The sequence below is a fragment of the Manacus candei genome, unplaced genomic scaffold (genome assembly GCF_025592945.1).
Source record: "Manacus candei isolate 608988 ecotype Guabito, Panama unplaced genomic scaffold, ASM2559294v1 h1tg000002l, whole genome shotgun sequence".
NCBI lineage: Eukaryota > Metazoa > Chordata > Aves > Passeriformes > Pipridae > Manacus > Manacus candei.
This window is the reverse complement of record NW_026138050.1, coordinates 115,295-143,140: the sequence shown is the minus strand read 5'-3', so window position 1 is coordinate 143,140 and position 27,846 is coordinate 115,295. Positions and strand designations below refer to the sequence as shown.

Here is a 27,846-nt window from a genome sequence, read left to right as displayed (position 1 = left end):
CAGACATTGGAATGGGCTGCCCAGGGAAGTGGTGGATTCTCCGTCCTTGGAGATATTTAAAAAGAGACTGGATGTGGCACTTAGTGCCATGGTCTGGGAACTGCAGCGGTAGTGGATCAAGGGTTGGACTTGATGATCTCGAAAGTTCCTTCCAACCCAGCTGATTCTATGATTCTATGAATGCCTAAGCTACACAAAAGCTTTTTGCTACTTGGCAGAGTTTCTCTGAGAGGCCTAAAATGTGACTCCAGTCTGAAAATGAGTGAAGGTAGGCTTACAACAATAAACTACACATCTCCACTGACCCACGCATCCAACCTATTAGAAGATTACTATCAGTTTTTCTACTCTGAAAGAAAAGGATGAGAAAATTATCATACAGGAAAGCTGGCTGGCTGTTGTCCTTTTCTGCCTCATCCTTTTGAGTAATGCCTCACAATTCTGTGAATTCCTTGACAAATTCCAATTGTCCGCTGCAGTGTCGTGGTCGGCGGGGTCCCCACTGGGTCCAGCGGGCGCGGGCCGGGGCGACGCTCGCACACGGCCTGACAGGGCGCCGTTAACGGGCCCCGCGGGCTCGTGCGGGCCACGGGACACAAGGGCCTGTAGGAACTGCCGCGGGAGGGAACCCCAGTTCGCAGAGCGAACACCCGCCCCGGAACCGCCGCGGTGACGCACCTCAGCCCCGGGCTGCGCTCCCGAGGCCCCGCCCATGCGGTGACGTCACTGTCCGCCCCTCCCTCGGCGTCGTGGCATGAATCCGGATGTGAGCGCGCGAGGGAGGGGCGGCCCCGCCCTTTTCCGCCCTCACCTAGCGCAGCCTGCGAAGCGTCACCCCTACAACTGCTCATGCTCGATCCGGCTCGGGCGCGGAGGCTGCCGGGGCCGCCCTGTCCCGGCCCGCGCGTGAGCAGCAGCTGCGGCCTCCAGTGAGCGCGCGGGGCGCGCGGAAGTCCCGCCCGCGGGGGGGGATTGTTGTGGTGACGTCACGGGCGGGGGACGCGGGTGCCCCTTTGGCTCGGGCTGGGCCGAGCGCCGGGTGCGGAACGGGCGGGGAGCGACCCCGGGCCGGGCGGGCCATGGCCAGCACCGGCAGCCCCCTGGTGAGTCCGGGCGCGGGGGGCGGCCCGCAGGTCGGGCGGGCCATGGCCTGCACCGGCAGTCCCCTGGTGAGTCCGCCCGGGGCCGCGGCCCGCGGGGTGCTTGCGGAATAAGTAGGCCCAGGCGCCGGGGCCGGCTCGTGAGCGGTGGCCGCCCGTGCCCGGCGCTCTGCTGGCGGCGGGGCGCGGTGGAGTTTCGCTGGCTGCCGCGCCGCCTGCGGCCGTTGGAGCAAGGCGGGCGGGCGCTGCCCTCTGTGGGGCCGGTCTCGGCGTTGCTGCTCCCAGTCCTCCTTCCGCCCCCCGCTCCTGGGTCGCCGCGGGCCTTGCGTGAGGGCCCCGCTCCCCGCCCGAGCTCGGTCCTTCCACGGGAGGAGGCGAGGCCTTGGCCGAGAGTGAAGGGGCCGCCCCGCGGCCTCTCGCGGAGCTCCGTTGCCGGTTCCGGGTACGGGCCGTTGGCGGAGCTTTGCCGGGCCGTCTCCCACGGGGAGAGCCGGGGCTGTTACCCTGGGGGAGGCAGCTGTTACTCTGCAATCGAGTTCATTTGTAGTGGGAACAAACGCGTGAGGAAGATCGTGAGGGTCACAGTAGGACGCCGTTTCACACGCAGTTGTTTACGTTAGTCTGACACTGTAAAGCTGTGACATTTTGTGTACACTAATATAAGATGGAGTTGTAGCCGGTACGCAGGTGTGGTAATGGTAAATCTTAATTCACGCTGTAGATTGTACAGTTTACTTAGTGTAGACCTTCACTCGTGAAAAGAAAAATAACCCCCAGCTTTCATTGATGTTGGTGTAACTTAACCGGCAGTGCTGTGTTCCTTATCCTTGTGTGCGTGCTGCTGTACTTTTAGGTCATGTGTTGTTTCTGTCAGTTCCAAGCTGCCAAGCTCCACTCTGCAGCACTCTTCTGTGTGCAGACTGGCATAGCCGTGGTGATTGTTGACATCCTGTTTCACTGTGCTGTCCTCTTCATGCTCAGTGATTTTTTTCCTTAGGGTGTTGCGCATAATCATATTTGTTGACTGAAGAATGGAAATATTGCATGGAATAATCCTGCAGAGCTCATGAGATGCTGCATCAAGGACTATGAAACAAACCAATGTTTGTTTATTAAAGGCATTAATTTTGCTATTTGATGGAGCTCTGTATAGCTGTTTCTTAGCATCAGACTCTTTTAAACAAGGAGTATGCTTCCCTTTGTGCTTCTGCCCTTGCTTATTGCCTGTCTTTTGAGGTTTTTCTCTCCAAAGTACTTGCATTTCTGTTCCTTTTCTAGATACAGTTTAAGTCCCTGCCCATAAGAGAAACATGCAGAGGGGGGAAAATTAAGAACAAAGTTGACAACCATTTTTGTAAAAATTAAGAGATTTTTTTTCAGGGTAATTTCTTTAATTCCTTCTCTTCCATTCTGTTTAATATTTCTCTGGTCAGGTGAGTGTACTGATAGGCAGCACCAGATAGAGGTGGCTCGATTCAGCTGTTTTTTTAATGCAGGTGATATCACATATGGGAAATGCGGTATTTCTGAGGCTCTGAGCAAGTTACTGTTAATGTTTGTGTGATCGAGTTAATGATTTGCGTGATGGAGTTCTGTGATTATTTTATTGTAAATGCATAAGATGGAATGGGAGGGAGGAGAATAGAATGCAGCTTTGAAAGGAATATTCCAACTATTCTCTGCCAAACCAGTTAATTTCTATATTTTTGTATGTGAGGACAATTCCAAAAACATTCTACTATTTTTTGAAGACGTGGTAAAAAAGGAGGGAATTGTACTTTTAAGAGGGAAAAAATTTTAGTGCTGCTTTAGTTGCAGAGATCAGCGTGGTCTTAGTTTTTGCTGTTAATGCCTTCATTGTAAGTATATTGGGTGTCAAATCAAGAAGTGCCCTTTCTCTCAAAATGAAGAGTCTGGGAGTATGGTAATTTATGTCTTCTTTTGCAGCACATCTTCACTGGAATGTTTAGTTGCTCTAGCAATTATTTTATTCTACCAGTGTTTCTGACTTGATAAAACCTATAGTGTAGTCATGGATCTGTCCAAACAAAACTGCTAGCTGCCTTTTTTTCTTTTTCCAGTGGAACTAATATGAACTACACTTTTTAAGTAACTGGATTCTCAATAGAGTAACTTCTGCATCTATGCTAAGAATTAGATTAGGCTATATTAAGAGTTATGTTTGTAGTTATTTGTAGCTGTAAAATTTCCAGATAGGCTTGAGAGGTTTTCCCTACATACCTATCTACTTAATATTCTCTTCTCTTGAGTTTTCAGCATAAAGCTATGATTAGTGCTTATCACTCATGTGTAGGCTTTTAGTTGGGATAATTTTTCTGTAAATCCCTTACCAGAGCAGGCTGCAGGAATAGAAAATAGTAAAAGATGTTGATGTTGAAGAGGTACTCTAAGGTTGAAAAACTGAAAGTTTTAAGAGGAGCAGTTTTATATACATTCATATTTCCAATGTAAGAAGTGCTTGTAGCCCTTAGAAAGGAGATGATCCACGGAATAATCTGGGTATAATAGCAATGTTCAATTAAACCATGATTCCACTGTGGAGGTAGCCTGTTTACTTTAAAGCAAATTGTCTTTTGGGTTATTGATCCATTACTTACAGTACCAGAAGTAATGTCTGTTTCTTGTAGCTCTTGAAACTCAATAATTAGATTGCTGTAGCTTGCCATTGTAAGACACCCAGCAGTCTTGGGCTCACTGCACTTCCCTAAAGCAGATCAGCTGGAAAGCAGCAGTGCAGGAAAAACTTGGAAAGAGATGCTGACTATTGAAATTCTTGCAGGAATTTTTGTACAGAAGGCATGAAACCAGGGGCACAATCACTTTGTTGGACTGAAAAATGGAGTAAACCGGCAAAGTAATAAAAATAAGTTTGATCTATGAAGATGTGAAATATTTTAGTAACCCTTGTTTTTTAACGGTAAACTTGTATTTTATATAGTTATTTTTTCTCTAGAAAAACTGTAGGAATTGCTGTAGAACTAGCACATCTCTGGCATCAGAAAATATGCAAGTGAACTTACAGTATATTTGAAAGATAAAATCCTTTTCCAAGTTCCTCGTATTGGAGCTTTATGAAGAATATGTGTGAAGCCAAGGAATCACTGTTTCTGGTATTTCAAATAAGAAAATCTTTCTTTGCAAGTGGCCAAGTTAGATTATATGTGTGTAATAAGAAGCAAAAAAGGGGAAGGAGCTGATTGTCCTCCCTCCTCACTTCCCTTTCTGACATCTTACTTGCAGTTAAGCTTGTGGAAAGTTACCACAGTCTAAAGTGTTTGAAAGGACTGAACACAACATGCACACAGTTAGCTGTTTGGTCTAGAACCTTATTTTTAACATCTTATGGATTCTACTCAACAGCGCTGGAGGAAATAACTGTTCTGCTGTGTGACTAAATACTGAACGTGAGAGTTACTTTCTGCTTTAAAAAACAAGCTGTAGATACTTCACCTGGCAAATACTTTATAGTTCTTTATGGTGAAAAATTACAAGGATTAACTTGCATAGCGCATTCTTCTGAAAAGAAAGTATTAAATTTGGTGTTTGGTTCTTTAGTAATCCTGCAGAAATTTAATTTACAGTTTTTGACTGTGCCATGGATCCTTTATAGACTCTATCTATATACTGCCACTTCTGTGTGGCTTCTTCTCTGTTCTTCACACCAAACCGTTCTCTTTGCCTCCTCAAGCTGCTGGCATTGGAAGTCCTTCTGTGTGTTAGTGGGCCGCATCCCTGCTGTGCAGCACCTGAACATCCTTGTGCCTCAGGAGTAGCTGCTGGTGTAGCCTGGGATCTATAGACCACTGCAATCACAGATGGCTTTTGTTTTCTTGTGAGCTAGCCTAGATCTGTTTTATGTGAGATGAATTCTCAATGGCTTGTTTACATTACAGCTATTTGGGCCATAGACTGACTTAAGATTTTTTTATTTGGGCCATAGGCGGACTTGGAGATTTTTGTGGTTTCCTGTTTCTGATTTGTTTTGAGGCTCAAGGCAGTGAAAGGAGGCCTTAAATAGTCTCTGTCCCTGAAGGTGCTTGGAACTTAAGTGCTTTGCCTAGCAGTAGAGGAGGTTAGAGTGTAACTGGCTGATATGCAGGTTCTTACAAATCCTTTCATTAGCTTTAATCCCTACCTGAATTTGGAATTAGAAGCCTGGAAATTAGTGGCAGGAAATGCCACTGTATGTAAGGTGGTCAAATTTAGAGAAAGGCATTTACATTAACTAAAATCTTGGATCAGCATTGCTCTGTATGTGAAAAATTAATTTCTATAGAAACAAAATCAGTCTTGTAGATAAAATATCTTTATTCCCTAAAAGAAGAGTCAAAACAGTCTCATAATGCAGAGGTGTTCTCTTTACTTCCAAATCATTGAGCCTATTTGCTATACTTTTGCTGATATAACATGAAGCTGATATCCTCATTACTCACTTATGTATGAACTGTGTTATGGATTTACTGCACAAAGCAAAGAACATCAGTAGACAAACAGTACTTCTGTTTCCCACTATCACAAAGGTGCCAGCCATTTTAGGTAAAATAGCGTCTTTGAAGAATTATCTGTTCCAAGCTTTTCCCTTCCACTAATTCATATAATGTTTAATTGTGGAATGTATTACCAAGACATGATTTTTAAAGATCTCTTCTTGTCTTTTAAATTATGGTTATTTCTATGAAGATATTTTGTTAAGAGATTTTTTGAGGGGACAGTTTTATGCAGTGCTTCAATGAGTGCTTACCATCCAGCATTTGAGAAACTTCAAATAACAGTGGGCATGAAGGTGAGCATAGTTGTTTTGGTGGGTCGGCTCCTAGACTTGTTTAATCAGTTAGCATAGCATTCTGTTTAAACAACAACAACAAAAAATCCTCCTTTTATATAGCTGAATGCTTTTGAAATTTACATGGTTTATTCATAAAAATGGTCTATTAAGCAACAGTTTTTCATGTGGCAACTTCTGAGATCGAAAAATGTCACCCCAGATAGATGTATGACTTCGGATTCTTTTGCAAAACAAATTTGTGTTAAAATAGTTTTTATAATTAAAATATGAGATTTTAATTTGTTCATTTAAATGTAGTAATTGGTAACCATTTATGAACCTTGATCAAAGTATAGGTTTTGACATATTGTTTGGCTTTGGACTGTTTTGCTGACTAATGGTCAGTTTCTTCAAGATGTGTGGAATTGGGTTATGAGCTAAATTCTAAGTTCTCTGCAGTCATCTTTGCATACCATTTGATGATGAGGTTTGAAGGAGTGCTGATGCAGCTCTATGCAACATAAATGCAAACCACTGTGCTAGAGGAGACTAATGTTTGATGTTAATGCTTTTTAAATATCTACAGTTAATACTCGGAGTAGAGCTTGTTTGCTGCAATTTGAAGAAAATGGCTTATTCTGATCTTCAAAGAACTTTTCTGTAGAAAAGAGCATCCTGGTGTCTCAGGAAAATATCTTTGTAACATAGTATAATTTTTAATAAATGCCTTTTTTTTTGGAGAGGAGTGTTTGCTCATAGAAATCCTGTTGAACTTCTGTCAAGCTGAAACTGAGCAAAATACATGTTTGTAAATACCTCCAAATTACTATGATATTTTAATTTAATTTAATGTGGCTGTATGTACTAGAGTGTCAAAGTTAACTTGTTAGGTTAACTTGTTAGATTAACTACAATTTACTAGCTGTGTGGTGCATTCAGAAGTACTGCTGAGGCTTGGTTTAATCTATGTTTTGTTCCATCCATTACATGCTTGATTTTAGGTTATAATGACAAGACAGTGACAGCATTACACTTTTTAATGAATGTTTTTTCTCTTTAGGCAAGTATCTTCATTCCTTAGAGGTAATAATAATGTTGGCAGATAGTTGTATTGTTAAATTCTTTAAACTATCTGACAGACTTCTAAGCATATATAAATGGAAACTGGCATGCAATGGAGTTTGATAAATTATTCAGTATATTGTTTCTCTACACACAAACGTACAATTGGTTAACAGAAAGAGGATGCTGTTGGTCACTTAGGGAGAGTCTGACAATCCGTTTTTAGGCAGAAGTCCAGAGCAGAAATAGACATGAGCATGTAAGGTCTGAGAATTGATATTTGCTGCAGTTTATGAGCGCACACTATCTAATGTTGCTCTGGCTTGCGTTCATTCAGGGCACTCTCTCTGGCGTACTCACAGTTTATGAAAGGAAAACTGGTGTTAAATATTGATAGGGATCACACAATAGTCATTACAGTTTCTGCAAACCACTCCTGTGTGGGATTGGTATATACTGGGAAGTGCAACCTGTACTGTGCTCTTTGCACTGAAAGGTGAGGCTTTTAGTTGGATTTTCTTATTCTGAATCAGTGTTTCTTTGTATCTTAAGTTTCTTGTAGCTGAACTACACTGCTTTTGCCTGCATTCTCATTTTAAGTACTAAGAGGCATAGTCTGAGGACATATATTCAGGCCTTGGTATCTGACCTGCTGAGTTGCTTTTCAATTTTGGAATATGCTGGAACTCCCAGGGTGTGTTGCACTTTAGCCTTTGAAGTGGAGACTGTCACAAATAGGTATTGGGGAACATAGAGAAGGTAAACATTTTAATTGTGGGATATGAGGGGGGAGGAGGCCAGTGGGAAAGCTGTGCATAATATCTGTTAATTGCCCCTTCTGATGCTCTTTTTCAGATACAAGATGTATGTCAGATGCAGCTGCTGCATCTTTGTCAACTGTCTGAAACACTAGTGTGCCATGAAAAGAATATATTAAGTATAACTGCCAGCTATTAATTTTTTCCCTTTAAAGCCCCAGGTTGTCAATGTTTAAATTACAAGCAATACAAAATAAATTTCAATTTCAGAACTTTTAGTTTATATGACAATGTCAAAATAATTTACAAAACCTCTCAGGCCAACTCTATCTAACTTAAACTGTCTTTAACAGAATCTCAGTATTGATAAACAGTGGCAAGTCAGCTTTATTTCTAAAACAATAAAACACCTGTCCACTGAAAGCAGTTTTGCCTTCTCTTAATGTGAAATAAAAGCTTTTATTCCTTCTTAATTGTGCAGGTTAATGTAAGGAATTCACATTTTTACTTCAAGATCTATTAGTTTGTACAGTAAGTCTTAGAGTCGTAGATTATGGAAGATGTCCCTGTACCAAAGAGCTGTGTTTGGCAGAGATGTAAGACTAGTCTGTCACAGAGATGTGATGGAATACTATGACAGCCAGGGAGGCTCTCTTGTGCTATATCATGTCATATCTGTTTTGAAAGCCTCTCAGTTTTCATTTGTAAGTGAAAAGATAAATTTATAGATATCTCAGAGTGTTGGTATGTTGCTTTCTGAATCCTGCAATTTCTTAAGCAGACTTTGGTGATATAGGGCACCCATGTTTGTATTGATTTATATTCATGATAGTCTGTGAATTTCTTATAATATTTTAGTCTAGCACTTATGACATACACCAGTCCGTAGTTCTTATATCCACTAAGGGTTCTGTTGAATTGCAGGTGATCCTAATTTTCAGAGTTTTGTGTTACCAGATGGCTGAAACAGTCAGGTTCTTTAATAAACACACAGGTTTCAGGAGCTTAATCTAGTCAGATGATTAGATTTTTTTGTTTCCCAGGAGTTCAGTGTCTTGATTTTTCTCCTGAAACTGGTTTGTTTTGGTTTTTTTCCTTAATGTTTGCACCCTACCAGTGGCATTAAGACCTTGCTTCTCCTAGTTCATGCTTTCTAATTCTGCGTATTCAAGTATGGACTAGCTTAAGTTCATTCTCCACTTGTGTCCCATCGTTATACCTAAGTACTTGGACCATATTTTAATTGTAGTCATGTTTTGGTAGAAAGAAGAGTAAGGTCTAACTCTTTATCTATGTCTTTAGGTACCCTTTAAGTTTTTGTTGTCAGCAGAAGTTTAGCAGAGCTCTCCTATTGTTTACATTTTCTGGCCAGTTTCACTTAAAACATCTGAAGCAGGTCCTGAGAGACTAATGGTCTTTTACCAAAAGAGATGGAAAGCAGCTTGACAAGATTCCTTGGTCTTACTTAGGGAAAATTGATGAAAGGGTACCAAATGATGATTTTCTTTGTATATTGCATGAATCAGTTTTAGGAGTGTGTTTCTTGTACTTGCTGTTTTCTGGGCAATGTCTGGTTCTTTGTTTTGCAGTTGGGTTGTCCTTATGTGACCATATGTACAATTTGAATAATATAATCTCCCTTGTTTTAAAAGGTCATGAACCAGAGCATTCTTCAAAAAAAAGTATTAGGTATTGCTGATTATTAAACCCTCCAGCTGATCTGCCTTTTGTATGTTATCTCTTTTCTTCTTGTCCTTCCCCAGTTGTACTGAAGAAAGTGAAATTCCAAGTAAAAAAATAAGAATGTGTCCTTTGTCTCCAATAAAGTTTTCATGTGTTCATTTACAGTTCATTGTAACTTGGATTTCTGAACTAATGTTACTAGTAAAACAGATATTCATTGTATAACTAGATGTTTAAAGATCATGTTATTTGTAGGAGAATATACTGTGAAATTTGGTAACTTGGTGTTAGGGAGCATTTTTTTGAGTTTGAAAAAAACATTAATTAAATATTCAGACGTTTGACTTATGACTGTATGACAGCCTGACCTAAACAGAGTTGTTTAACAAATTGGAGCTGCCAAAATAAATACTGACATTCCCTCCTAAAGAAATTTCTAATGATAACTCTTACAAAGAAGACTTTATGTGATTCTTGTATGGAAATAAAGTGCTGTTGCACCAGGTATGGGAATAACAGTTTCATTTCTCTTTTCAGTATGATGCTGTTCCAATCCAGTCAAGTGTAGTGTTATGCTCCTGCTCATCCCCATCAATGGTGAGGAACGAAGCAGATTCCAGCACTCCATCTGTCATTTCTCCCTGTGGCAGCAGACAGGGATCTAACATGGAAAGCACAGCACCTGAATCAAGATCTAATTCCAGCTCCTTGCAGCAACATACAGGACAGCAGCCTCCACAGCCTCGAAAGAAACGACCTGATGACTTCAAATTTGGGAAAATTCTGGGCGAAGGATCTTTCTCAACGGTAACTTTACTTTTTATAAGAGGTGCCAAATATCTTAGATAAACTTCAAAATTTGTTGTGTGTGTAAGATTGATGAGATTTAAATCTGGAAAGAACAGCTTGAAGAATAAATGAATGGGACATAGCGGTTTTAAGCTGAACTATTAAAACAGTGTTGCACTAAATACGGGTGCTGATTTTTTCCAAGCACCTTCTAAATTCATAAAAAGTTCCATTGTATCCTAATGTCTTCATGCTTGGATTTTCAGTCAACATTGCTTTCTAATATAATTGTGATAGCATAATAGCTTATGTTAAAAGTTTATGGTATAAAGGATTGGAACTGGCCTAGGAGTTTGTCTTTGTAAGAACTATGCAATTAGTATAAAGTTGAGATTCTAGCAAGGTGTTGAAATGGATATAAACTTACAACGGGAAAGCTGAAAACTTTAGTCATTTGTTGTTACAAGATTATTGCTCGCATTCAGGCAAGGGGGACTTTTCCAATTGTCTTTAAAGTTACCTTTTATAAAGTTCTTTCTTGAAAATGAGCTTTCATTTGTGTTCCCCCAAAATCTTCTCTTTAAAAATGTAAACCTGCTTGCCTGAAATTTCGTCTCTTGCTTCTACTAATTGGAAATCTACCATTGCCTTTATTTAAATCTTCTTAACAAACTGTGAGTAGTTAAAAGTTCTGTGTGACTTTTTACTTTTGGTCTCTCAGATAAATTTTATCTTTCGATCTTCGCCATTTATGTTAAGGAAAGTACTGTGACAATTAGATTTTTATAAATATTCCTCAGCCTGTGGCTTTTCGTCCCCTCTTGAAGAAGATTTGGCGATTTACTGTGACTTACGTTACAACCTTCAGAATTCTCCTGGAAAAAAAGTAAATCATTGTTTTCCCTCTCAAGTGTGTAAGTCTTTTAGCAAAACAAGCGTTGTTGTGCTGAACTGAATTTCCACAGAAGTCTTGTTGAAGCCAGCATAATATGAACACATGCTTAAATATTTTGTTGTGTTCTGAATACCGACTGGAAGATCAAAATTGGTGTTAGTGTACATCTTTAATGACCAGTTACAGTATGTTTTTTCTCCTCTGGCAACAGGTTGTCTTGGCTCGAGAATTGGCAAGTTCTAGAGAGTATGCCAGTAAGTATTGGCTCCTTTAACATGAACTATTAGAAAATATAATATCAATGTAGTCCTGGTACAAAACACCTGTTGAAAAAAACAGAATTAGTGGTTTTATGATAATTTTATCAGACCAAAAAGCCCCAAAACAAATTACTTAGATGGACTTCATTTGATTGTACCTATTCTATTTTCACTCTATTTTTTTTCATTAAGTTAAAATTCTAGAAAAACGTCATATCATAAAAGAGAACAAGGTGCCATATGTGACACGAGAGAGAGATGTAATGTCCCGTCTGGATCACCCTTTTTTTGTGAAACTCTACTTCACCTTTCAGGATGATGAAAAGCTATGTATCCTTTGTGTTTTAAAACTTGCTGTAACACTTTCTTAACAGGAACCCAGTTTAGGTTCCTTTGAAACATGGTCTAACAGGAATGATGAAAATAACTTCAGGTACTTTAAATAGCCTAATGTATGTGCTGCAATTTTTGCAGTCATGCTTTTAATAGAAATTAAGCAGATGGAATGAGCAGGTCCCCTCAAAGAAAAGAGTGGGTGTCTTGTGGGACGGGGGAGAGCAACAAAGCAAATTGTCCGTGTGGTAAATGTTGAAGGATGACTTGCAACGATCCAAGTTTAAAGTAATTTAAAAATACTAAATTGGGGTGGTGTATGAGAAGTGTTTAAGAAGTATTTTATTTGTGATATGTATAGTAAAACACCACGATTCCCATGTTTAATAGGGGTAGCCAGCTATATTTACTGCTATTTTTTTCTTTTGGCAATTAGAGCTATTATTAAAATTTTTCTTCTGTAAAAGTGCTTACAGAGTAATCTGAATCTTCCGTTTGGGCTTCTGTTTCCCGTGCTCTCTCTCTAGCAGTAATTGCAAAGTACAGTTTCATCCTGGAAGCTCACTGGTTGGCAGTTGGCTTTATTTTTTCCTTGTGAAGAAAACGTTAATGATGCGAATTTCCTCCTAAACTTTCTGCTTCCAATTGGCTGTGCCAAGGCTAAAGGGATAGATCAGTCTGTTTGTGGGGTCAGTAAGTAGTTGTGGTTTTCCCAGAGGCTGCTGGCAGTGCTTGCAGGCCCTGGAGTTCATGCAGCATACACTAAAAGAGCTCACAGAGCCTCTTTGTAGTGGAAACACTTGCTCTGGTACTTCTCAGGTGATGGGACAATTTTAAACTTATATCAGTTTTTACTGTAAATAATTCTTTTTGAGGGCAATTATGTATACAATTTAAATTAATTAGTCGGGTCACAAGTCTGAAAAAACAACAAACTTTACGTAGTCTTTGCTGTGCTAAGAAATTTGGACCTGTGTCCTAGGTTGTTAACATATTTAAGTAATTATTTTGGGCTGCTGCCGTGTAAAGTTTCAAATTAACCAACTTCTTCCCTCCTGTTTATGTATTTTTAGTATCATTCTTATCTTTGGAATGAGATGTGGGGATTTTTGTTTTAGAATGGCTTAGAGATAGACCTTAACTACTTACATGCAGATTTTGGGCTTAGCTATGCCAAAAACGGAGAGCTGCTAAAGTATATACGCAAAATTGGTTCATTTGATGAGACCTGTACCAGGTTTTATACTGCTGAAATTGTATCAGCCCTGGAGTATTTGCATGGGAAAGGAATAATTCACAGGTAATACAAAGTTGAGACCAACATGCAGTTGATTATGTTTTTTTCTAGAAACATTCTTTGTGAATTTTGTGAAATGAGCACATAGTAGCATTTGATCAGCACTGGTACTGTTAACATCAGTAGCTAAACATAGAAAACTTGAGGAGGAGAGCCAATCTCTGTTGTTATACAAACTGTTGTAGCAGGAAGAAGTAAGAAAACCTTTTGGCCTAGAATTAGCATTACCAAAAGCTTGTCTTTCAAGCTTGATCAGTTGGTCTGAAAACAGAAACAGACTTTTTGTTTAACTACACTTTTTTTCCTGTGCTGTTATGTAGCAAAGGTAATTAGAATTTTTCTGGTGTGTGATTTAGTGTGTGCTATATAATCAAGAAAAGTAAAATTATTCTGTATCAGTTTTCACTGAGTGAACAATTTCCACAAAGCTGAACAATAATTGGGTAAATGGTGAAATCTAGCAAAGTTTCTAATAGTACTTTCACAGTTGTTCTGAATGTAATTGTATTCTTTGGATAATCATGTTTTTTCACTCACGTTTATTAAATAAATTAAGGTTTTAAGTACTAAACATCTGAGCTGCAGAACTTCTTTTTGGGTGAGGAATCTATTGTGTCTGTAGGTTACTGAGCAGTTGTCGTGAAACAGTATATGCTAATTGGCAGAAAGCTGGCTGATTATAATTCTGATAGCATTACTTCTTTCAGTTACATTTAAAAGGAAAAAGTGTTCTAATACTTTTTTGTGTAATAATTTGGAATAGAATCTAAGGGGGATGGATGTGGAGAGTATGAAAGCATAAAATTTTCCACGAGGGTGAAAAAACATTCAAGAACTCCCAGTTTCATTCACTTTTACAGTCCATGTGTTAGGCTGAGAGAAGGCTTATAAAATGAATGTAGCATGATTGTCAGTGTTACTAAGCCTATTTTGGAAATCTTGTGTTACAGAAGAGCTGCTTTATGCTTGTCTTCATATGAAGGCCCTTATGAGAAGCTCAAAAGAAAACAGTGAGATTGTGCAATTAGAGAACTTAGTATGAAGTTTATAAGGCCACAGCTCTAGCAGTGCCTGAAAGCTCTTGGGATTTTCTGCTGCCTAAAGAAATAGGACATGAGACAGAAACAGTTTCAGATGTCAGGCTACTCTGGAAAAGTTATTACAGATATATCTCTATGTATCCAGTTATATAGCTATAGATCCGTAATACAGTATTAATGTAGGTGTATAATATGAACACTGTGTATATGTGTGTATAGAGTACAATATGTCTACATACAAATGTATATGTAAAAAAGCCCCACACAGAACTGTTAAAAGGGTCCATTCCATTCATATATCTCTCTGAGATTAGTTACAGGAAAATGAAGAGGATTTTTATGGCTTGTATGTCATAATTACTTCATTCCAATTGCTCTCTGTGCTAATCCGCAGACTCTAAATTGTACAACCCATGCTTTTTCATTATAGGGGGCTGCAATCCGATGAAAATAATGCTGCACAGTGGTTGATGGAAACAGCTTTAAAACAGCTTTGAATTTGTACTGTTTTTTTTTCTTACCAGTCAACCAAAACAACTCCCATGCTCCAAATTTCTTTATGAGCATTCAAAGATACTGCTTAAGAGGGGGAAGTATGTCATCTTTTCAGCTGAGGAAACTCTGTGCAAAGTAATACCGTATCAGTGTCACCCTTATTTTATGCTCCTTATTTTGTTGCTGACAAGCCTCTTGACATCTAACTCTATATTACTTTCTATTGTGTTCGTCATACTGTGAGGTCTGGTTTTATTCAGAAAATGGACACTGGTGGCAGTGTCCATGCAAATGGTAGGCATACATTTGAAAGAGAGATTATACATGGAGGTGGTTTACAGTTCTTACGTAGTCTGGACATTTAGCTGGGGCTGGGTTTGCCACTGGAGTTTGACTAACTGGAGTTTTGCACAGAGGAAACAGGCCTAGAAGATCTTAATGCCGTATCAGTCTGTCAGGTGTTATTTAAATTAAGGCTTTGGAGTGAAAGGGCTTGGGTTTTTGTGTGTGTTTTTGTGGGATGAGATTTTTGTTGGGATTTGTTGGGAGGTGCTTTTTTTTGTTTGTTTCAGGGAGTTTTTTGTTTGTTTTTTGTTTTTATGGGTTTTTTTTTCATTTCTGTTGAGATGCACAGTAGTGTAGTTTTGAGATGATTAATTACTTAAGGTCTTTTTAGAAAAAATGTTAATTAGGGGGCTTATCCAAATCTGATAGTCTGCAGGTTGACAGCTACAAGTTAGAAGAAAGTTGTTGCGACGATGTTTATAGAATGTCTACATCATTTATGATAACATTGTATACCTAAATCACTAGACAGTTTTGCAACTTTCATTTGTATGGTGTTTGAATATAAAAATCTGTCTTTTCTAGGGACCTTAAGCCAGAGAACATCTTATTAAATGAAGATATGCACATTCAAATAACAGACTTTGGAACAGCGAAAGTATTATCTGCAGATAGCAGACAAGGTATGCCATGATTTATTTCATTATGTAACACAGATAATTATAGCAAGTGGTCCTTTGAAAATGTACATATGTTGTATTTACCGAATTATAACTTTCAAATATCGTCAACCTCATCTAAATCACTGAGAGATCTTGAAACAGTTTTGAGTGTCACTGCTTGGATTATGTCAGAAAAGGTAATATTTGGTGTAGTGTTATAGCCAGCTGGATCACCAAATATAGTGGGAAGTCAAACTACTTCAAATTACTTAGTTTTCATTTGCAAGACAAGAATACAAACAGAGGTATTGTGGCTCAGCTGATACAATAAGTTTTTACTCTGCTTATGTCTTTAACTTATTTGTGCAACTCTGATAGCCACTGAAGGCTATAGAATTCTTGTGTCGCTAGTTTTTAGTAATAACCTGTAAATAGATGCTGCAAACAATGCCTGAAAAAAGCACTAAGCTGAACTCAATTTGATAACCTTTTTTTCTTGAATGTAGTAAGCTTCTGTTGGTAGATTTTATAACTGACAGAGTACCTAAATGCCCAACTTCTTGAACCACATGAGTGTCACTGAGACTGATTTGTTTCTTCCGAGCAGGTTGTGTGGATTGATAGAGAAATTAAATTCCCATGGGTTCTTGGTAGCATTATGTAACTTGCAAGGGATTGCCTTTGCAGGTTTCTTTAATTGGGTTGGTACAGGGGAGGAAAGGAAAGATTGGTTTATCCATAAGTATGTGTTTGGCTTATTTCTTTCTTTTTCCTTACCAGCACGGGCAAATTCATTTGTTGGGACAGCACAGTATGTTTCTCCAGAACTGCTGACAGAGAAATCTGCCTGTAAAAGGTGAGGACTCTGCATTTCAGAACTTCACTGACTCTGTCAGGATGCTGTTAAATGGGGAGGAGTGGATAAAGCAAGCAAGGAAGCTTAGTATTGTAAAGAAAAAAGATGCTTGTGTGTAAAAGTTTTTTAAGAAAGTTTGAAAATTTTTTTTTCTTAACAAGTATTGCTTTTTGTCTTAGTGCTGGTTTCCTCAATTCATCTACCTTCTGGAGTTCTACAAACAGGATTAGGTGTTGCTGACGGTGTATAATGTGAAGTTGGATTTCTTACCCATAAATATATCAAATTTTTTATGTTATCCAAATAATGTAATTATTTTAATTCTGTTTTATAAAATCTTCCTCAAATAATGGTATTTCCTGCTGTAGTAACAACCAATGTCGCATGCTGTCAGTTAGGGGAAAGGCTGCAGCGTTCTTTGACTTGTATTTAGATCAACTTGCAGTTATTTTTGCTAAGCTGTACTTGAGGTTTGCAATGTTTTAAAGCTCATCTCTGTGCCTGGTTTGAGTGATGCCCTTAAGAAATCTCTTAACTCATTAAAATTGCTTGTTGATGGTAACCCGCTGAATGCGTAGATCTATTTTATTACGGTGATGGAAGAGTAAGTTAATTGCTGAAAAACCATAGGGGGGAAAAAAGAACTCTTATAGGAATAACTGTAGTAATTTGTGCTAGGTTTTAACTTTTTTGGCTGATGGAAAGACTTCATCAGGCTGTCATCTTCATTTAGAAGTTGCATAATGCCTCATCTGTAATTTGAGTAGTTTTGAGTCTCTGATAGTATTTTAGTCTTCCATGAGGATTTTGAAACTTTAATCAAATCAATGTGTAGCTTACCTTGAAGTACACTAAGTTTAAAGTGCTATTTCAGGCCAACACGCTAAAACTTAACTTTCCCTCACCCACATACCATATAGTCTGCCTTTTTGTTTGTGTCTTAAGAAGAGCTTCAAGTGAAAAAGCTGTATTGTTTTGTTTGGTGGGTTTTTTTTATAAAATACTTAGAGGAGAGGATTTAAATTCTATTGCATTAATTTGGATGCATCTTTGAATTGTCATAGGGGATAAACCAGTATTCTTTTCAGACTTATATACATATTATTTTGCCTGAGAATTCAGTCTTGCATGTGTCCTTGTAGTTAGTTGTTGTGGGATTGTTACTGTATAGTTTTTTTTCTTTAACAAAGTTGTGTTGCTAGCCTTCTCTTCTGTCAGGGGCTGAAGTGAGAATAGTATGGAAATTATACAGAGCAAATTTATCCATGGGGTTTGTGCTATGTTTTAAGTAGCAGAAAGTTAAGAATTTTTCTTTTTAAATTACAGTTTAAAGACTTCTGTTATGAAAAGATGCTATATGTTTCTTCCTCTTTCTTTTGAAGCTCTGACCTCTGGGCTCTGGGATGTATAATATATCAACTTGTAGCTGGATTGCCTCCATTTAGAGCCGGGTAAGAGATTTAAGCTAATTCTTTATACGTGGATCATAAATATATTGACTTGATTTTGATTTTTACCTTATTACCAGTTCTGAAGTACAACTTTTCACGATGCAGTGTTGGTGTTAATGTCATACCTGCTATTATTTGTTCTTTTTGATGTCTTGAAGTTGCTTAGAGAGCTGTAACTAGAGTTCCTGAGAGACATTCCTTAAGTTATCCTAAAATTTCACATGTAATTTGTACCATAGAGATAACCTTATTTGTGAAGAGGGTATAAGGCATCTCTCTGCATCATTTGAACTTCTCTTGTTATTGCTCAAGTATCTGGTGCTTATAGGATCATAGATACTTGTACTCCTTCTCCTAGGAAGATTTATGGGAATATGACTTAACTTGTAGATTTCCGGTTTAATATTTGTCCGAGTTATGCAGGCTAAGGTGAAAGAACCATGGAAAACTAATAACAAGAGTCAATATTTTTCTCTTTTGCAGAAATGAATATCTTATATTCCAGAAGATAATAAAGTTGGAATATGACTTTCCAGAAAAATTTTTTCCCAAGGCGAAAGACCTTGTTGAAAAGTTATTGGTAAATATTTGCTGCTGTTAAATCACTTGATGACACTGGAAACATTTGGCTTATGTTCAGAAACTTTTCTGAAAGTTTCTATGCACTCTGTTGCAAACATTATAGTAAGAAGGGCTGTGAGCATTATTGACTGTAGGGGAGTGTCTTGAGAAATCAACATCCATTGTTAAACAGCATTAAACTTAAAATGTGGACAAGGAATGTCTCTGAATGGAAGCAAGTGATTCTAGACACTGTGCATTACACATAGACATTAAGATTCAAATACTCAAGTTTATATAGTTCTCAGATTAATTCTTTTTGAGCTGTATAATGGATCATTTAGTTGAAAACAGTCTTCTATACATCACAGGCAGATACATTCATTACAATGTAAGTCCACTTACCTTGGCATTAGCATGCACTTTAACACATCTCAATAGTATCAGTCTAAGAATTACTGTTCATGTGGAGGTTTGACAAGTAGGAAGAGAAAGTAGTTCTATCCCATGAGTGAGATTATAGCCATGACACTAAAGTGAATATGCAGAGAACATTTTGGGTGGTATAAGCTTTTTCAAATTCAATAGTGTAGCATATTAGCAGGGGGTGAGGAGGAAATGCTTATCTTTGTGGATGATGATGGGTACAACGTAAAGGGCCTAGCAGGGCATTCCTGTGTCCAAGGCCAGCTCTATGGCCAAGTCAGTGCCTGCTGAATGGTGAAGTCCAGGTTATATTAACAGCCTGAGAACCGTGTCATTTTAGGATGCTTGAGAGGTTGATATTTGACACCAACTACAGCTTCCACAGCTTCTTGCATCACTAGAATGTGATAGTGGACTACACTTAAATGAGATGTTCCATCAGGCCTTCTCTGTATGTCTGCTTCTGTGTTTACGAAGAACAAAAAAAAAAAAATTGCGTGGACCGAAAGAAGTGCTCCTTCCTTTAGATCTGTGAGCTGGTCTACTACAAAATGTTGCTGACATGACGTACCGACAAATAACATCTTATTTATTATAAGTAGTCTCCTTGTATTATACATATGTATGCTTAGGACAGTTGGTTTTAAGTTTTCACATGCTGCTGTGCAAATGTGAATGGTGCTTGCCCCTTGTCATTATTTTATGGAGGGTAACTTAATTTTGATTTGCTCAGGTTCTAGATGCTACCAACAGATTAGGTTGTGAAGAAATGGGAGGATATGGACCTCTTAAGGCTCATCCCTTCTTCGAATCCATTGTGTGGGAGAACCTACATCTTCAGACACCTCCTAAACTTACAGCATATTTACCTGCTATGTCAGAGGATGATGAAGACTGTTATGGAAATGTATGTTTATCTGTACATATATTCAGCTCTGATGCTGCCTGAGACTTTCATTAAGGCATAATTATTGAATATTAAATATTTTTACTGAAATTACTGTTTAGTTATGTTTTAATGAGAACTTCAAGTATTAATCTAAGATAAAATTGCTGGGTAAAATTTTAAGTCAACATTTTTTTTCTTACAGAGCGAGTGTTTTGAAAAAATACTGTTTGGCTTGCTTTTGATCAATTATACTTTTTTGCATAAGTGCCTGTTAATCTATAGAGAATGGGTTTTTTGCCCAAAAGCAAAATAAACAAAACCATGCTTAAATTAAAAACCAAAGTTTAATGCAAAACATTTAATTACTTCGTTTTGTTTCCTCCTTTAGTATGACAATCTCCTGAGTCAGTTTGGTTGCATGCAAGTTTCTAGTTCTGCCTCTTCCCATTCACTGTCTGTCCCAGAGACAAGTACACCACAGACATCAGGAGGAAATATTGAACAGTATATTCATGATCTTGACACCAATTCCTTTGAGCTGGACTTACAGTTTTCTGAAGATGAGAAGAGGTTACTTCTGGCAAAACAAGCTGGTGGAAATCCTTGGTAGGATCTTTGAATATCGCTCATCTTTACTTGCACAGCAATAAAGAACCTTGAAAAATAAGGGATTTTGATTTAAATTAATATTTGTCAATCTTAGTATGTTCAAGCAATTAGCAACTACATTTTTTTGACTTCTATTTTTAAAGCAATAGCAGCAAAACCCTAATACTATATTTCTAAAATGTACCAAATCTAGAAGATGGCATGGAGTGTGTTTCTAAGATAGGCAGAATGACATTACCCAGTGCTGAGGAGTCTTTGTTCTGAAGTCCTAGAACTAGAAAAGGTTCCTCCTTTCTTACTGACACTATAAGTTGTTGGGTTTTTGTGTGTGTAATATTCTGTTGATATCCAACCAAAATATCTCCAGACTATGTAACTGATAGCATTTCTTTGCATGCTTTAGAGAAGTTTCTCATGTGTGATTGTGATTTTTTAAATTTTTTTTTCTACCCTGTCAGGAATTAGAAAAAACTCCTTGGCCTGGAATGAGGAAGAGTACAAAATTCATCTAGTAAAGTTGCTCAGGACTCTTTGGTGGAAAAGGAGACGCTAGGGAGTGAAATGAAAAACTGCTTTATATTAATAATAGCTGTTTCTATGAAAGAATTACTTCTGGAGTAATAGTTATTTTTCTTTTTTTAAGGCATCAGTTTGTAGAAAATAACTTAATCCTGAAAATGGGTCCAGTGGACAAAAGAAAGGTAAGGGGTTTTTTTTTTAAATTTCCTGTAACAAGATTCAGCTGTCACATTTTTGCACAGTTGCAGCATAGATAAGGAACCTATTTTAAAGCTTACTTGTTGAACTTACATAAGTAAGTGGCAAATTGTTTATTTTTAAAAATTCTGTGTTTTCTTGTGAGTAGATTGTTTTTTCTTAATTTTGTGATATGCTTTTGATTTCTTGGAAAAGCTAAAAGTAGAGCTGCTATTGATACTTTCATTTTGAGATTGTAGTAAATGAGTTTTTGCTCCCTCTTCTCTTCCCAATCTGATATAGCCCACTAAACACTTTGTCTTGATCACTTTGTCTTGATGTGTGTCTGAATGTGGCTTGAGCCACAAATACTGAAAAATGAAATACAAGCTCATGTTGTTCTTAACTGTGGTGTTTTTCCTGAATCTGACTTAGTGCCTTTATTCTGAGAGGGGCAGAGGTGGCATTAGAACAGCTTTAAGTATTAACTTTAATATTGTACAGCTGAGCAAGGATAGTCTGCATCAACTTTCCAGGAAAGAAGGTTATCTTTCATCTAAGTTAGTACCTGCTTGTTCCTATCTTTTCTACAAAATCACAACTGTTGATTTCTGTGCTGGAATCTTTGACAAATAGATTTTGCTTCACTATGTACAGCTAGGTGTTTTATGTTTTGCTAGAATTTGAAGATGTTTTCCTGAAAGAGTACTTGTGTTTTGCCACATAGTAGGAATGCACTGCAACCCCTTAAAAAAGGAGTGAGGTCAAATAGGTAAAGTAAATGGAAAATTGAAGTCCCCCAAATCCAAACATACTCTCCTATCACTGAGCTGGTTTTATTCTACCTCTGTTGTTCAATTCATAGATCTGCACATTTACATTTTTATTTTGTGCCTTTTTTTGCATTGCTGCTTCTACTTTTCTCACTAGGGATTGTTTGCACGTCGGCGCCAATTGCTGCTCACAGAAGGGCCCCACTTGTATTATGTGGATCCTGTCAACAAAGTTCTAAAAGGAGAAATTCCATGGTCATTAGAGTTGCGGCCAGAAGCCAAGAATTTTAAGACATTTTTTGTTCATACGGTAAGTTTCTTTCTTGGATTTCCTTGTAAAAGGTACTAAGGTCCTTGAGCTGCTAATTTAAGTTGTTATCAAATAGATTTCTCTGGAGAAAATATAATTACTTAAATACAAGGGTTGATAGTCTTAATTTAAAACAAAACAAAAACCTGAACAAAACAAACCAACCAAAAAAAAGCACAAAACCAATTCCCCCATACAAAATCAAATAATAATAAAAGAAACCCCCCACAAAACCTCACCCTGACATAGACATTTATCACAAAGATACAGCTGTATTTTTATTGTTGTTTAAATAAACTATATGTGGATTTGGGGATTTGAAGGAAGCTCTTAAGAAGGACTTTGAAAATTTAGCCCTCTTTGTATGTAGTAAATTATGAGGAGTATACCAGTAATATATTGACTGCTTAACAATGTGCCAGATGTATGGTTATTCAGTAATATATAATATTATATAGCTGTAATTCAGTTTAACTTTTAGAAATTTTATGAACTAATTCTGAATGTTGGTAGGTGCAGAATAATTATGTCTTTTTGCTTAAACTGTGTTTGGAGTAATCATTAAAATGTTGTTCACTTATAGCCAAACAGGACATATTACCTGATGGACCCAAGTGGGAATGCTCATAAATGGTGCAAAAAGATACATGAAGTTTGGCGGAACAGATACCACCAGAATGCTGCAAAATAGTAAAGCTCATCCAAAATTTCCCAGTTTCCCTACTTGCTGCTAGAACTCCGTGTGCAGCCGATCAGAGGAATCTTTTCAACCCACCTATTACCATCTCAAGGGGAAGCATATGTTCGAAATGTTCTTTTTTTTTTTTTTTTTTAAGAAAGAAAAAAAGGAAGAAAAGCAAAAACCTAATGGAATTCAGGGTTGCTTTGCTCGCTCTTTGTGCTTATTTTGAGGCTTCCACATGCATATCATTGCAGTGAAGATCTTGCTTTTGTGCACTTCAGCTCAGTTTCTGCTGCAGACTAGTGGATAGACCTTGCATTACCAGCTTCACTTAAGATGAGTTAAAACCAATCCACACGCACACATGCCGAATCATGTACCAGCCTTGCATTTCATGGGGCTGGAGTTTTCTGTGACTCTCAGATTATCATTAAACTGTATTTCATCAGGGAGCTTTTATATGCCTCTCCTAAGCACCACCTCTTTTTTCTCTTCCTTTCCTCACAGTCCCCCAGCTTATTGGTATATGGCATTTGTAGCCAGGTCAGTTGCACCCTTGTGTAATTCCTAATATAGTTCTGGTTGCAGGATTTACGTGGTACTTTAGCAATTACGTGAATGAGTCAGATGTATGTGTCTGGCAGACAGGCTCCAATGATAAAGGTTTTGAGAGAGTAAAATGCTGAACGTGGCACTGAAAGTTTCCTAAAATTGAAATGTTGGCTTCTGAACCATATAAGATTTTAAACATTCAGTTTAAATTTTAATATGAATCATGTGTGTTTAATCAAGGGACGATAAACTTACCAGCACGCTTTTAACTAATGCTAACTAAAAAAGAAGCTAGTTAGTATGGGGGGAAAAGGTTACTGTTGGAGTAGTAAATAGTTTTTCACCTTTTCAGCAGATGAGAGTTAGAAGCTTTCTTCCCAGGGTGTGCATGTTTTGTGCGTTTTAGTGGGGCCAACCTGTTTACTTGGGTAGAGAAGGAAGTGTGAAAGCTTTGTACAATTGATTACTTGACTTTTTTTGTCTCATTGTATAATGAGTTGTCAAATAATCCTCTTTTTGGTCCTTGGCCAAATATTCAGGAACTCTAGAAAAAAATGTAAGCAATTGAAATATTAGATAATAAAGTAATCTGGTTAGAAAATCAAAAGAAAATATTCGTACAAAGGGGAAAATATATGGTACTTAAAGCATATCTATAAAATGAAAATATTTTTCATATCGATCTCCTTTATTCTGTTCAAATTAAGGCTTTTTTGTGGTCAAACATTTCTCACGGTGTTGCAAAGACACAACTTTGTGTGCTAAAACCAACTCCCTTAATGGTATTTTCAACATGCCTGTGTTCCTGAACCTTGCAGAGAGGAATGACCAAGGTCTGGACAAAGGCATTCCTCCTTTTTTTAAAAAGCAGTATAAACATCACACCTATTTATTCATTTTCCACACATACCATCTCTTTGAATTTTGAGTTGTCATACTATGATATGCTTTTCCTTCCACCAAAGAAAGGTTTCACTACAATGTTGAAAAATCTCGTGGGGTACTGTTCTAGAAGCAGTATTTTAAAAGCAGTGGCTTATCAGGATTTCTCTGAAAACACATGCATGTTGAATATTTTCTCGTACAGGGTGAAGGAGATTTATTATTGAGCTCTTAAAAATTGTGTTATGTGGTTGAACTTGATGGCAGTTCAGCTTTTCCAGTATCTTTCACTCTTTAAAAGAGACAGTGCAGTTGCCTTTTCTTCTGGAGGAACTGCATTCTGGTAGTCTTCTGTATCCCACCATGTCCGCAGGCCTGAGAGAAGTAAATTCCTGGCTTACAGTGCCTGGTGTTAAGGGAGTGAAGGTGTCCTGTAAATGGCTGAGATGAGGAAGAGAGAACAGCATTCCCTTTTGCATCATGAGCAATTTCATCACACACAAAGTACACTCCCTGTCACTCAAATTGGAATAGCACAATGCACCTCTGATCTGTGTCTGTATTAAGCTATATTTGCCATTCTAACCAAGATGACAGGTATTTTAAGTTTGTTGCAGTGCTATCGATTTGTTCTCCGGCTGTCAAATTCCAGCCATATGTTGTGTCCACTGGAGGCAACTCTACCACTTTTGGATTTAGGCTCTGGTGTAGAGATGTAGACGTATTCCCAGCTTTATACAGGAGAGTTTGGCAGTAATGGAGATTCACGGTGCCACTGCTGTGCAGTGTGACAAACCTTGGTCTCACACAAAAGTCTGGCAAAATGATCTCCATTGGTTTGTTCACTAGGTGGAAATCTAACTATGCTTAACCATGTTTTCTGTAATATTTAGACTTTTAGTCGTTTTGCCATAGCAAAGCAATTACTATGCTTTTTCACACCTGGAAAATCCTCTCTCAGTAGACTTCTGTCCTGCCCACCAAAAGCTTTCAGCCAGCCAGATCTTGGTAGCAGGAAGCTGTCAAGAAGGCTGATGTCTGCATTCTAGAATTCCTTTTTTTAATTGACAATGCTGTCATTAGAAAACTGTGAGCATCTCATACAGGCATCCCTCCACTTAGAGCTTCAGTGTTCCTAATCCAGTCTTACTTAGCTGTTGGTTTTTTGAGAAGGATCTAGAATTTTTCTGGGAGAGGTCTTCGTATTTCTTGTACTGTAAGTGAAATCTCTGGTTTTGAAAGGTGGCAGAAGAACAGTGAGGCAACACAAAGCAATTGTGGGTTCAAGTATGTTTTACCAGTTTGTCCACTTAAATGTGTATTGACAGGCGCTGCATACTATGACGGGCTGGCTCCCATTTTAAATGCTTATACCTGGGGTAGGTTCTAATCTTTGTCCTGAAGATCACTCCTAAGGTTCATGGAAGTTCTTGGAATGAAATGTACACAGGAGGTTCTTCAGAGCTGCAGATAAGCCAGGTGATTTTTCTGCTTTTAATCCAAGGTTTTCAAAGCATAAAAAAAAAGTTGTTAATCACTAGAAGACTCTTCTTAAGACTCTTCCTGACTGCAAACCTACAGAAAACCCAGTCTATCGATTCATTCCATCTTTTGCAATTTGAACAATTACCAATCATTTATGAAGAATCTGGTCAATAGTATTGTAATTTTTCATTGCTGGGGATTTGAATTTCAGAAAGGTGTCTATTGCATCAGTTTTCTGTGTTGTGGAGCTTAAGAAAGGATGAAGTACTACTTCACATGAGTCATACATCTATTACTACTAGAAAGGACTTTTGAATAACACTGTTTTATTCAGCATCCAGCCTAGTCACAGGAAATTTAAAACTACTTCGATAAACTGGAGAAACTAGTTTATTACCATTGACCTTAAAAGTCCAGTTTCGTAAAGGCTTTACGTTATGGAAGACTTGCTTCAGATGTGATGTTGAGGCATTGTGAGCAGACTGATATGACCTATTACGATTCCATTTGCTAAGCACTTAGATGCTGAAAACATCAAAGTATCTGTACTGTGCTCCACTTCTCTCTTTCTCACATCTTTTAGTTGTGAAGTATCTGCTATATATAGTCCTGGAAATAACTGTTGATTGAAACAAAGATGTGATGATTCTAATCAGTTTTCATAGTTCAAGATTCTTAATTTAATGTGCTTGATATCATTACATTTTGTGCTGGGAACTTTGAAGAATCATGAGAATTTCCCACATGTACATTTTCTTTTGAATGATTTAGTGAAGTCAAGAAAATTACTTCATTTGGCCTGTGGACAAAACGTTTGATTTCAACATCTTACTGACTAGAGAACTTGTCTAGTAATAGTTGCCTAAAGATGTGGCCTGTGGATTCTGATCACTTCCTACTAGTAAATTACACAAATAGGTGTGGTATTTATATCTGAAATTTTGCTGGATGCCTGGTATAATTTATGCAAATATTTTATTAATCAAATGGAAATGCTCTTGCAAAGCTTCATGATGCAGATTGTCCATCAGTTTATCAAGTGAGCTTACAAACAAGTAGTTCTGTGACCCAAAACGGCATGTTTTCTTTTAAGACTGATCATTTAAGAATGTTTTGTCTTTTGTAGAAGAAATATGACTTTTATACAATAAACAGTTGGAGAGGTTCTTAAGCACCCACTAACCTGGTTTTAGAACATAATATCCTAAGTTGGAAGGGATTCAGAAGAATCATTGATCCAACCCCTGGCCCTGCCCAGGACACCCCAGCAGTCCCACCCCTGTCCCTGAGAGCATTGTCCAAACACTCCCTGAGCTCTGACGGCCTTGGGGCCGTGACCGCTGTCCTGGGGAGCCTGGTCAGTGCCCAACCACCCTCTGGGGGAAGAACCTTTTCCTGATACCCAGCCTAAACCTCCCCTGACTCAGCTTCATGACATTTCCTTGAGTCCTGTCACTGCTCCTGAGAATGAGGTCTGTCTGTCAGCAGGGCACTGAATGTAGATGGTTGCTATTTGGCAAAGCTTCCTATGACCATGTACTAACTCTGATTGGATGTGGCAAAAGTTCAAAATTGTGACAGAATTTAAAGTTACTGTATCTGACAAAAGAGAAAAAATTGGAACTAGGAACCATACTCAGTTTTGATAGATGTATGCTAGCTGTTTTCAGGTTGGTGGCAGTCAGTTACATGTGTAATATGCTCTACCTGGTTTGTAGCTGTAACTGTGATGTATGGATTAAAAAAAAAACCACAACAAACCACAAAAAAAACCCCAGCCCCTCTCAACAAACAACAAAACAATCTCCCCTCTTCCAAGAACTTGTGAAAACAGAAGCAAATAATGCAATGATATAAGATACACACTTTTGTATTTTTATTCTTATAAGGTTATTTGCTGGCTCTTGTTGGCCTCTAGTTCAGTCTGTGTTATTTAAATTCTAATATATGAATTATTTGGATTGAATTCATGTTCGGGGCCATGGTGTTGTATGTATTGATGTACAGCCTTGAATGTGAATAATTATTGTAAACTATATTTTACACCTTTTTTCTGGCTTTATTATATAAATTTTCTATCGGTCGATGATTTAATCATATCTCATAATTTAATGACTGTTTATTCTCCTCTCGACAGATCTCTGTGCTGTAGATGTGTAGTTAGTGACTGGATGACGGATTTCACTTATGCTTGGTAGTCTGTAATAAAGGCATGTAGGGTCCTGCGCA

At 38.1% G+C, this 27,846-nt stretch overlaps 1 protein-coding gene across 8 annotated transcripts; it reads left to right on the top strand.

Annotated features, from left to right (window-relative positions):
- The first annotated feature begins 797 nt into the window (after window positions 1-797).
- Window positions 798-27,846, top strand: PDPK1 (3-phosphoinositide dependent protein kinase 1). 8 transcript variants are annotated; one of them, XM_051786286.1, is made up of 14 exons: window positions 798-929; window positions 9,927-10,196; window positions 11,285-11,327; window positions 11,526-11,663; window positions 12,822-12,966; window positions 15,369-15,466; window positions 16,226-16,301; window positions 17,684-17,752; window positions 18,236-18,332; window positions 19,473-19,646; window positions 20,017-20,234; window positions 20,881-20,938; window positions 21,864-22,016; window positions 22,600-27,846. In XM_051786286.1, exons 2-14 carry the CDS (start codon window positions 9,984-9,986, stop codon window positions 22,705-22,707), a joined length of 1,590 nt encoding a protein of 529 aa, XP_051642246.1. In that variant the 5' UTR covers window positions 798-929; window positions 9,927-9,983; the 3' UTR covers window positions 22,708-27,846. The 8 variants fall into 8 exon arrangements, with proteins under 8 accessions (XP_051642246.1, XP_051641919.1, XP_051641830.1 ...); XM_051785959.1 differs by lacking the exon at window positions 798-929 and adding an exon at window positions 974-1,103; XM_051785870.1 differs by lacking the exon at window positions 798-929 and adding an exon at window positions 993-1,169.